This window comes from Scophthalmus maximus, chromosome 14, assembly GCF_022379125.1.
Source record: "Scophthalmus maximus strain ysfricsl-2021 chromosome 14, ASM2237912v1, whole genome shotgun sequence".
In the NCBI taxonomy this organism is placed as follows: domain Eukaryota; kingdom Metazoa; phylum Chordata; class Actinopteri; order Pleuronectiformes; family Scophthalmidae; genus Scophthalmus; species Scophthalmus maximus.
The window spans coordinates 3,137,818-3,150,271 of record NC_061528.1 but is presented as its reverse complement, the minus strand read 5'-3'; the positions used below and the strand labels follow the sequence as shown (position 1 = coordinate 3,150,271).

General features: G+C 43.9%; 1 protein-coding gene across 2 annotated transcripts in view; it reads left to right on the top strand.

The window, feature by feature from the left end:
* The first annotated feature begins 790 nt into the window (after positions 1-790).
* The window catches only part of gdap2 (ganglioside induced differentiation associated protein 2), a 30,897-nt gene continuing 19,233 nt past the window's right edge, over positions 791-12,454 (top strand). For both annotated transcript variants that reach the window (XR_004796373.2, XM_035651658.2), the window contains exons 1-8: positions 791-1,064; positions 2,760-2,997; positions 5,781-5,920; positions 7,342-7,495; positions 8,413-8,501; positions 9,116-9,192; positions 9,903-10,062; positions 12,091-12,241. Coding sequence is in view for 1 of the 2 variants with exons in the window: in XM_035651658.2 (XP_035507551.1) it covers positions 2,801-2,997; positions 5,781-5,920; positions 7,342-7,495; positions 8,413-8,501; positions 9,116-9,192; positions 9,903-10,062; positions 12,091-12,241 (968 nt within the window). In the remaining variant the exon portion in view is untranslated. The remainder of the gene's footprint in view (positions 1,065-2,759; positions 2,998-5,780; positions 5,921-7,341; positions 7,496-8,412; positions 8,502-9,115; positions 9,193-9,902; positions 10,063-12,090; positions 12,242-12,454) is intronic.

Here is a 12,454-nt window from a genome sequence, read left to right as displayed (position 1 = left end):
CAAGCTAAACAGAATCAAAGTGAGTAGTACCGGAAATCCCATACAAAATAAAAGCATGTTAGTTTGGTAATAGGTGATGATTCCCATAAGCACCACAGTGGGGAAAGGACAGGGCAAAAAAAGGATAAGCATATTAAACATTTGTGCAATAACAACCAAGTCGATAAGAGGCACACAAAAAAATCAGTTTGACCTCAAGTGCTTCAAAATGTATTCAAATCAGCTACTCATTGTGAAATACATGTGGTGTGAGCATGAAGTCTCTACAAAATATTGTTATTGAGTTATCACGATCACAACGATATGTCTACACAGACTAGCGTGCATTGTGTTAATGTGAGTCATTCATGTCCATCACCCTTTACGTCTAATGTCACAAAACAAAAAAAGCAGCGTTTTCCACGTATCATATGTAATCCCACGAATGAGTAAAATATGGAAATATTACGGAATATATTACAAAATAGACCAGACCACAGAGATTGATAGACAGTATGCTTGATACAAGTTAAAGGGATAGTTCAGTGTTTTTTGAAGTGGGAGTTGCAGAGGGGACCACCGAAAAACGTCTTTTTCCCCCTCTGCAACAGTGCGACTCAGACTTACGCTCCTTCCACTTCCCCTCCAAACTCCGTTAAATGACATCGCTGATCACCATCTCCATAAGGTCACATACTAACCACGCACAAGTAACTCATACAACCCCGCTTCAAAATCACCGAACTATCCCTTTAAACTAGACCTCGAGTTTAGTTTTATTTTGAAATTCCCCAACCGGACGCTTCGTCGGGATGTACTTTGCTAGCTTGACTTCGCTCGCACACACACACACACAGTGAGCACCTAGCATGTCGGCTAAACGTGATAACCTGCTTTAATCGACACCTTTAAAGTCGCATTTCGTCCTTTTTCGCGACTGTTCCGCTCGTTAGCATGAAAACCCTCGAGGGACGGCGACAGCTCGCGAGTGCACGAGCGTCGTGTTGAGATCGATTCATTGTTTCATCATCATCATCATCATCATCATCATCATCTCTGGCTGGAGGAAACAACTGGCTGGTCCGGTAGGTCACTGCAGATTGTTACAGAGACACGGATTCATCATTGATACTCAGTAATATGTTTGAAGGAAGATGAAGGAGGTCACTTGTGATTTTAAAAAAACAAACAAAAACTCAAACAAATAAATACAAATTGTCCTGGTTGCAGTTTCGCAACCAAGTGGAAGCTACCAAAAAAAAAGAAAGGACCGAGCTGCATCATTCTCAGCTGGTGTCACATCGAGTCTTCCTCCATTTGAAACAGTAAAAAACAAAGTCACGATTATTCATCATTCAGTTGCTGTTCAAATTTGAGCTTCGAAGTGGCCCGAGTCCAAACCCGGAAGTGGTTTAATTCAGCTGTGATGTCAAACAGACAGAGTTCTGGAAGAGTTCTTCTCTTCTCATTTTAAAAGCTTTGATTTGATTATGGCTATTTAAAAAAAAGAAGTCAATATGTATTTATGTTTGCTTTTAAAAGAGAGGAATAGTCCGCCAATTGGTTCAGCATTACATCCATTGAGCCAATATATGATGGGAAGAGCTGGAAATCAAGTCAACTCTATTGTCAATTCCTGCAATATTGTTCCAGACATACAGAGGAATTGAAAAACCAAGTAATATGTACAATTAATACATTCTAAATAGTGCAAAAGTAAGAGTGAGGCAAACCCACACGGCATAGAAAAGCTAGAGAAATAGAAAATGTGCAATAGAAAGGAAATACTGTACAGTATCTGAAATGTGCAGGAAACTAAATAGTATAATAAATTGAAAATGTGCAATACAGGGGATATGGAGTACAGATTAAATGTGATTTTTTATTACAAAATGTATTTTTTGCTTGAAAAATGACTGTAAACAAAATCCAAATTGCCAATATTCTTTTATTAATTACTCTTATGAGTTCTCTGAAAGAACCAGTCGTTCTAACCCTAACGTTTGATCTTTGAGTCATGAGCCGTGTGTTCTCCTTAATGAAAAGGTTTGTGCCTCGAGTTTATGTTCAGGCCCGGCACCACATCTCTGGACAGACACACTCATCGCTACGGTCTATTTTTGGGATGTATCAAATCATTTTCAACGACATTTTGAGAGACAAAAAATGATTAGTCTATTAACAGAGAAATACTTTGACGGATAAGCCGATGATGAAATTAAAATTAAGTGGCTGCAGCCCGAATCAATTATCTCGTCAATGCTGTCGTTAATCTTCAGATGATTGATTTATGGCTTTATTGGTAAAATTACTTAACATGTAATGTTGCTGAATAATTTAAATTAGAGCCCGACAGAGGAAGTTTTTTGGGGGCCGATATCGATATCAGGGAGTACAAAACGTCCGATACGATACATCAGCCTATATATATATATATATAAATATGTGTATATATATGTGTGTGTGTGTGTGTGTGTGTATATATATATGTTTATGTATTTTAATCTGTCAACGATATGACAAAGAAATGTAATTGAGGCCTGATGTTTTAGTTTAACCCTAAACTTTTATCATACATAACTATAAATAAAAAACAAACAATATATAGAACTTGAATTAAGAAAATAAACATCATTTATTTGACGTCAAATGTTGTCTGTGCATTGTGTTTATTCTGTACGATAAAAGATTTCTCATCGATACAGATATGTCTGTGAAAGGCTCATATCAGACAGCTGATATTTAACGGTCCGGGCTCTAATGAACACATTTGTTTGCAGCGAGGCTGTTTGGAGATCCGGTGCCAGAGAGGAGGTGGGGGATGGATCCTCTGGGCGCTCGCTCGCAGTTTGTGGACGTCCAGACTCTCCCCACGTGGCAGCAGCAGCTGGGCGAGGAGGATGGCGAGGAGACGCCGCGGGGCCGGAGCGACAGCGGCGACAGCCTGCTCGACGGCCAGCGGGCCTTCCCCTCGCCCTTCCCCTGCAGGCCGGACATCAACCGCAAGATCATCCTCTTGTGAGTCACGGCGCGTGCATTTCCTCACACGCTGTCGCTGTCGTGCGAGAGCTTCCTCTCTACCAAGGCGTATTGAGAAAAATATACATGACGCAACCGGGGGGGAGGGGGATGACGTTCAGGATTCGGAATTTCTGACATTAAAGTTGTAAAAGTACGAGGAAAAAAAGGAAATACTCGTGAATTTAGGCCCAGAATCACCATGTTATCATAAGCATCCGGACTTTGACGAGACATTGCCGCGAACACAGAATTTCTGAGTTTCTTTCACGCAAATTTATGACTTAACAATCTTGGAGAATATCCGAGTTTCTTTCTCGTAAATGCCCCCCCCCCCCCCCCCTGGGGTCTGTATTTAATTTTTTTATCATACAATGGCCCTCATACGCCGTCGTACCGCTCTCCTCCTAAAGTACTCAGATTCTTTAAAAAGCTCAGAAGTCCCAGCCTCAGTTTTTGTTCAACTGATTCCGAGTTTCGCCTCCAGGAGGAGATTATAAAACCTTTCAAGGTGGAGATGTATGAGTGGAGTTGCAGTGTTTTTTCTCCTGGATTCACCAGATCAGATGTGTTTGTTTCAGACAAAGATTTGAACAACAACACGCATATTTCACCATTCCAAAGAGAAAAAACACCCTAATTTCTGACTAGTTTGCCGAGTGAAGGAGACCAAGATGCGCAGCGGGTGAAGCGCGAACACAGACAAATGGCCGGGACGGCGTTTTATTGTGGCTGTCACGAGTGTCACACGCGAGTGACGTCCTAGAAAAATACGGCGGCAGCACAAACTCGTCAGGCGTCGGTTCAGTAGCGGCTCTGGGTCCGTTGTGCAAACGCCGCCCGCGCGTTTGTGTGTGCGTGCGTGTGTGTGTGCGTGTGTGGGTGGTGGGTCCACAGATCAGTCCAGAGTCCACGTCACGTCTTTAAATCCGCTTCTGTGGACGAGCACATGACCGTCTGCAGCCCTTCTCTCTGTGAGAGCCTTGTTCCGGCCCTGAGCCCTCGCAGGCCCCGTCATGGGGGAGCAGGCACATTCCTGCTGCACTTACATGAGCAGGACCCACTGGCCCTGGAGCTGTGGTGCCTTTCTTCCTTTGCCTTTTTTTTAATCTTGTGACCACTTGTAATGAAAAAAGAAGGATCTTCCAGGGAAACCTTGTGAGAGGTTGTGTACGTACAGGGCTGCGACTAACGGATTATTATTATTATTATTATTAATCGATTAGTTAGTTTTTGTTTCCAAAACTCCAAGAGGATGTTTTGTTTTGTCCACATACCAAAGATATTCAGTTCACTGTCACAGAGGAGCTAAGAAACCAGAACATATTAGCATTTAAAAAGCTGAAATCAGAGAATATTGACTTTTTTTTCTCTCATAAAAACTACTCGAACCGATTAATGGATTATCAAAATAGTTGCTGATTAATTTCAGGGTGGATTACTAATCGATTAAACGATCAACTGTATAAGTATTGAACAGTCTCACTATAAATATATTCTCCCTTTTTCTTCACCTCGTCAGATTGTTACATTAGAATAATATGCAGAAGAGATAAAATAATAATCAGTATTTCTCCGGGGGGAAAAAGGGAAACACTTCAGATTACTCATCACCCAAGCATTTTGATATGCGGCAACATTCAGCGTCTGTAATTGCGAAATGGAAATATTAATGTTATGCTCCAACATATTTCAGATACAAAGATCAGTCAAAATCCACGTAACTTTCTTCGTACCCTACGTCATCACCCAGACCATAATAAACGCAGTTGCCCGACGTGCACCTCCCTAAAAAAACTAACTGAACACATTGCGGCAAGCGCAGGCCGAAAACAGCTGTGATTGGTCCGCTCGCTGGTGTCATGTCTCATCCTCGCCTCTCATTGGTCGGACAAACACGCAAAACTCCGCCTCCTTCAGCCTCGATCATCCCGTGTGAAGGGATGTCGGTGCTTTCGGTAACATTTATTAGCTCTACTCCAGCTTCAGCATCACGATAAACACACACACACACACACACTTTTTAATCAGCTTTAAAACCTAAAAATCCAGACTCATGTCAAATCATCGACAATCTAATATTGGGTAACTAGGTTATGCAGGCATGAAGAAAACAGGCCCCTGACTTTGTTCCCGCAGCCAGATGAGCTTGTTGCTGCTGCAGTCGTGACGTAAGCGTGTCGACACGTCGTCCGTTTGATTGCGTTAGAGCATCGCCACTATCACCACGAGCAGTGAGAACACACTCGGGGCCACTTTGAATCACGAGGGAATTTGAACAGATTCATAGGAGAGTCGGTAAAAAGCAGGATCTGTCTCCGAGTTATTTTCAGGCGGCGGCCCTTCGGCCCCCCGGATGGTGACTCGTCTTTTTATTCACCGCATCACAAATGATGTAAAAGAAATCAAACAAACTCTTCCGCCGCGCTCCTCGAAGCTCAACTAGTCTTGTGACCAGAACGGCTTCAGACACACGGTCGAGTAGTTCCCCTTTGTTCCGGCCCAACAGACCCTGAAGGGACGACTCTACCGAAGCAAAGGAAAAGAAAAGCGCATTACTTTGGTTTAATGCTGCATGGAGAAAGTTATTTGGACAAATATACTGTATGTCGACCGACTGGTCTGCGTGCGTAAGTAGAAATAAAATATGAAGAATCAAGCAAAGGGCGAGAGTTTCTGACCATGAATATGAGAATAATATTGAAAAAAAAACCTATTTGATGTGTGTTCTGTGCCTCTAAAGATATTTCCAGGCGGTAACTTTTATTTCCTGTCCACGTCAGCACCGGCGACATCGCTCTGCTGAACTGCACGGCCATCGTGAACACGAGCAACGAGTCGCTGAGCGACAAGAACCCGGTGTCGGACGGCGTCCATCAGCTCGCCGGGCCGGAGCTGCGGGACGAGCTGCTCAAGCTCAAAGGTAAAGAAGGAAACAGAAGGAGAAAAACAACCTGGACAGACGAGGTCGGACGAGAGTTTGATTTCGAGTTTTTGGCGCGCTCAGTGAAATGTCGGAATATGAATATTGTACGTACGTAACCAGACACATGCTGCTCAGCTGAGGGCCCCCGGTTGTCATCGCTACTCTTGATATACTGTAAAATGATCTTCTTTTAAAAGGGTTCCACAGAGACGATTCAAAAAAGCCTGACCATTAAAACAGCCGTCGTGCATATGGTCTTTGTAGAAGTGGACATCAAACACAAAAGCAATCAAATCATTTGAATGACGCAATTCCGCCACATACTTTTGGTGATAATCCATAAAAAGTCTGGGTTTTATAGGCGGACGGTTCCTGCAGCCACCTGAAAGACAAGGGGAAGGGGAATATGATCAAAATGACGGCGCTCACAGCTTTGTGCACAAATATTAAAAAACATAATCAAAATAATTAACAAAGTGTCTGGACCAGCCTCTCTCTCTCTGGCTTTACTTCAGTCCACAGACCTCACAGTCGTCTGTGTTCTGAGTAACCAGGACATTGTTGTTTCTGGAGAGAGACGACGGACGGGGCAATTAGTTGACTTGAAAGAAAAAATTAAAGAGCAATTATTTCTCGACAGTCGACTTCACGGTTTCAGAACATTTGCTCTTTCCAGGTTCTCAGATTAAACTGTTTTCCAGCTTTTCTTTGTCTCATGTGACGGTAAACTGAACATATTTGGGGTTTGGAGTGTGGATTAGTAAAAGTAACATTTTGAAGAAAATTGTGACCAGGGCTGCAAATAACGATTATTATCATTATCGATTAATGTGGCGATTATCTTCACGATTAGTCGTTTGGGCCATAAAATGTCATAAAATGGTGAAAGATGTCGATCGTGTTTCCCCCAAAAGCACCGAGATGATGATTTGTTTTGTCCACACGCCAAAGATATTCAGTTCACTGTCACACAGGAGCAAAGAAACCAGAACATATTCACATTTAAGAAGCTGAAATCAGAGAATTTCGATTTTTGCTAATCGATTAACTGTTGTGACCCCATACCAATGTTAATGTAAATAAGGTGCTGGGCTAATGAAAACACATGGATTCTTAGTTTTAGTACATTATGCACTAATGGAAACATAATTATGAATATTTTATTCCAGTTCTGCTGATCAATTTCGCTAAATCCTTCACATGAAAGTCTGGAATCCACACAAAAGCACACGAATCTAGACGAGTCGATCAGGCTATTACAGTCAGGACCATTTTGTAATTGTAGGATTATTATTTTTCCATATCAGATGGTGAATCCAATTCCGTGTACATGTTTATCTCTCTCTGTCTGTGTGTGTGTGTGTGTGTGTGCGTGCGTGTGCGTGTGCGTGTGTGTGCGTGTGTGTGCGTGTGTGCAGGATGTCGGACGGGCGAGGCGAAGCTGACCAAAGGCTTCAGCCTGGCGGCGCGGTTCATCATCCATACCGTGGGACCAAAGTACAAGACCAAGTACAGGACGGCGGCGGAGAGCTCGCTCTACAGCTGCTACAGGAACATCATGCAGCTGGCGGCGTAAGAACCGCCACGTCACCGCGTCGAACATCCAGGCAGTCCCCACGACCGGGCAGCACTCAGCTCCTCGTCTGACAAATGTTCACTCCATGTTTTACAAGTTCGAATCCAATAGTCTGAGACAAGAGTCTTTTAAGCTGTTCTAATTTGCTCCCCCCACATGGGATGCCGTTTGATTCATTAATATTGGCGCCTGATTAAACGTGGACTTGATGAGAGCCAGTCAGACCTTTTTTTTTCCCGCTCCTCTAAACAAATACCTTTTAGATGGATCGCAGGAATAAACATCTCAAAGAACTTTGACAGCATATTGGCGCCGAGGGAGCAATATTTCCCAAAAAACAAAGAAAAGGCTCCGTTTAAAAAAAAAAAAATCACTTTGCAAGGTTCATGATCGGCAACTAAAATATGTTTGGCTTTGAAAGGAAGTTGACGGAAGGTTAATCGTGAACAGACGAGGCGAAAGTCGTTTCGTCAGAGCGACTCTCGGCCTCAAATGTGGTTTCCTGGTGAACTTGTGACGACGGGCGCAGCTTCAAAGAGAGAAGTTTTCACCTCGGCTGCCCGACCCTCGGTGGCAACGCGGGGCGCCCGACGGCCGCTGTGTGCAACGCCATTTCGATCGGTGGCTCCCGGCGACACCGGCAGCAATTTAAAAACAAGATAAGAAGAGAGATCAGGAGTTATAGAAAAACTAAAAGGAAAAATATATGCACAATCTCAAAATATTTTAAATACTTTAAACGACATTTTAATGTTAGGAGATGGGAACTGTTGAACTGAATGATTTAAAAAAATAGTTCTTTTATCGGGTGTGCTGTAGAAATGTGGTGTAAAGTGTGCGAGATTTTTTTTATATTTCATTTTTTTATATTCAAATATATTTTTTATATTTCATTTTTTTCTTGTCTCCTCAGAGAGCAGTCGATGGCGTCTGTCGGCATATGTGTGGTGAGCACGACCAAAAGAGGCTACCCGCTGGAGGACGCCACACACATCGCTTTCAGTAAGACGCACGCACTCACACACACACACACACACACACACACACACACGGTTTGTTGGTACGAAAGACGCACATGGCTTTTTATCAGTGAGGAACAGACACGCGACTAGTGGTGAAATGCACAGTGACAGGCCTTTATCATGTCAGATGTTTTGTTAGACACACACACACACACACACACACACACCCACACACACACCCGGACATACAGATAAGATAATTGTCTTGAGCACAAACACAGCTCTTAACTTCAGTCTCACACACACGCAACATGTGTCCATACTGTATCTATACTCAAAATGATCTAATCAGATTACACAGGCAGACAGACGTTCTTTTAATTATTACACACACACACACACACACACTGCTGTCCTCTCTGTCTGGCTGGCATTCATCTGAACGAAATCTAATAATCTGATAACGGAATCAGTTCCAACATTCAGTGGCTCTTCATCAATGTCTGCGCCGTATCCCAGCAATGTGGAGACGTCTCCTCCGGCGTTCGCTAACTTGTAAAATGTCACGAGTTGTAATTCGCTCTCGTTCCTCGAGTTGTGAAGTCTGTGACGCGTCTTGACGCGTGAGCTCACGTCTGTGTCGTGTGTTCGCAGGAACCGTGCGCAGGTTCCTGGAGAGTCACGGGAACAGCATCGACGCCGTGGTGTTCGCAGTGACGGACGCGGAGGAGGTCGGTATCGTTCACGCTCATATCCTCCTCTGACGTGTTGGTGCCAGATACCACGGGGGGCCTCCAGGTGTCTTTTAGAATCACATGTCGCAGCAGCCGTTTGGAATAACGACATCTTGGACTTCAAAATCAGAAGCTGCAACTAACGATTTATTTTTTTGGGTTGTTTGGTCCATAAAATGTCCATCGTGTTTCCCGAAACCCTGAGATGATGATTTAGTTTTGTGCAAACGCCACAGATATGCAGTCCACTGTCCCAGACGAGTAGAGAAACCAGAAAGTATTCACATTTAAGAAGCTGAAATCAGACATTTCGGACTCCTGCATAAATGAATCGGTTATCAATATAGTCTGTGATGAATTTACTAATCGATTTAACTGTTGCAGCTCTGGTCAACTTATTGGCTCAGCACTGTGCAACCCTCCTTTTACCACTTTCCACATTGTTCACAGGGACTTAAAAGTGCGTTTAGTGAGATTAAAAGATATTTTTCTAAACCCCACTGGCCACTTTATTATACTGACGTGTGCGATGATGTCACTCAAAATATAAAAAACCACATCGCCACTCTATTTACCCTCTCGCATGGTAAACACGGAGAGTTCTGACTTGGGCACTGCCCCCCTCACACGTCTCCGCCTCTCAGGACAGAAAAGCACGAGCTCTGGGGCGTTAATGGGAACATCGCTGTGTGTGTTCGTTCTTCCAGTCGGTGTACAAGAAGCTCCTGCCCCTGTACTACCCTCGCTCGGCGGACGAGGAGAAGGCCTGTCTGCCTCTCATCCCGGCTGACATCGGCAACTCCGAGGGAGAGCCCGTCGTCCCAGAGAGGCAGATCCGCATCGCGGAGAAGCCGGGCACCCTGGAAGGTACACGACATCCAACGCAAATCTTTTTCAATATATATGTAATTAATATTGATTAAATATTCTCATGTTTTTTTAAGGTATTTTTGGAATCAGACTCACTCAGTAGTAAATAGTCAAAGTTCCTTTTCGTTGCCTCCGTGACAAAATAAACACAGAGACATGGTTTCATATTTTATTTCTATCCTCAGTCATCTCTCACCAACTGCTCAAGGTTTACCTCCACCAAGGAGGTTATGTTTTCACCCCTCTCCGTTTGTTGGTTGGCCGGTTTGTTCGATCACGTCAACAACAAAGAAAAGAAAACGACTGAGCAGATGAACACAAAATGTTGGAACATGGGCCAAGCAAGTGACACGATTCATGGATCTTGATGAAAAATCTGGCACATTTAAGGAGCTGATATCTCTGAGTATGCGCGATGTATCGCAGGCACTGTTGGGTCCCGGCGAGGAGTGTACACGTGTGACAAATACAGAAACAAGAATTGTATGAAAATGACCCCGTTAATAACAGCTGTTCTTTTTTTTTTTCCGCTCGCATATCTCGAACCAGATGAGTTTCAATCATCTGGTTTCTGTGGTCTCTCCATCGGGGACGAACACTCTCAGTCGGGGAGCTAAATGAATCTTTTCGCCGTCCGCTGACGTCGGGTTTGTTTTGTAGGAAGACGAGCGACGCGATTCGCGGCATCTGAAATGTTTTGCGCACAACACATCTCCGTTACGTGTCATCACTTGCGGAGCAGCATCCTCCGTTTAGCACTTTACTGGCACTGATGCAAGGTAGCACTGCTCTTCCATGCTGCCTTCATGTGGTACCGGAATTATGGTAAATACGAGTTGCCCGGCGTGATGGAACTCGGAGATAATTTTTAATACCTGAGTTCCCGAGTTGGGGTGAACCAGAACCTTTCAACCCTCAGAGAAGGGGACACATTCAGTAATGGATGGTTCATAATTCTATAGTTGCTTGTTGCTTGTCTACATACTTTTTAATCTGTAATCCATGTACACTTAACTCGATATAGACCGATGTTTTTTATTGTTCTATCCATAACTATAGTCTGTGGTGCAACGTTATTGCACGAGCCATTCCCCCATTTTCTTTTTCAATTTCGTTCCGACAACGAAAGAACTTGAACGTGCCGTTCTCGCAATTCCGACTTCACGAGCGGGAAGTAGAATCTCCCCACTAGCACTATCCTCCTTCCTCAACCTATTTTTTAAATAAAAAATATTTTTATGGTTGACTGCTTCATTTAAAATTCCCTTTCAAGCCATTAACCCTCATGTAAACTGTATTTTGTGTGACCGCTCTCTCTGGTTTCCCAACCTCAGCCTTTGTCTTAACGTGAGTGGATTGTGAAAGTCACACCAGCGCATGTGTTAGCGGGGTGTTTGTGGTTTCTGTGTTGACTCCGTCGACCTCGGGTCTGGTGTCAGCTGGCGTGACGCTTCAAAGAGACGCAATGTGGCGTTGGGGTGTCGATCCAAAGCAAGCAAGCAAGCACGCACGCACGCACGCAAGCAAGCAGGCAGGCAGGCCACCGCGCGAGTGGAGCCCAATCGGGAACGGGCTGTTGTACACGATGTCGACCCACAACACATGCTCGTTTTTGGACATAGATAAAATGCGCGGACGTGCAAAAAAAAAAAAAAAGGCGGTCACATGTGGTCAATAGAACAAACAAGCACAGAAACTACACTCGGGACCGGAGCCGGAATTCTGTCCGACCAGTTTATGACCTCAATCACCAGCCTTTTCAGAACAAAAAAATCACAAGGTCACATAAGTAATGGCATTCCTGCAGATAAACTAGGATTCGGTAAGAGAAAACACATGCGAGCAAATTCAAATGTGGCGAACAGACGGGACCATTTGAAAAATGGAAGTGCACAGTAGATCCTTTGGGGGGACATTTTAGAAAGTAGAATGAATCCAGATCTAGATGAAGTTAAACAGATCCAGATTACTGTTTAATTTCTGGAAGGAGTCTACTGAGGGTCTTGATCTGCGTTGTTTGTGTAGATGATGCTGAAGAGGAGAATCTGGAGTCGGACCTGGGTCGGGTGGGGAATCACGCTTTCGCCAGGATGGAGGGCGACGTGGACAAACAGCGCAAACTGATCCTCCAGGGCCAGATGTCGGACGCAGCCGTGCAGAAGCAGCACCAGAGGAAGTAAGGGTCAAACTCGGGGGGGGGGGGGGTCCATAAGAGCAAACCGATCGGGAATGTGAAATATTATTGAAGTTATGGTCAATGTGAAAGGAATATTACGTTTGCTGCAACAATTCCAAAAAGATTTACCAGATGATCTAAATTTTTCTAAATGTTGTTTCATTAAGTTTCTCTACAGGCAACGGTTGTCGTAGTTTACATGCATGTCCAATC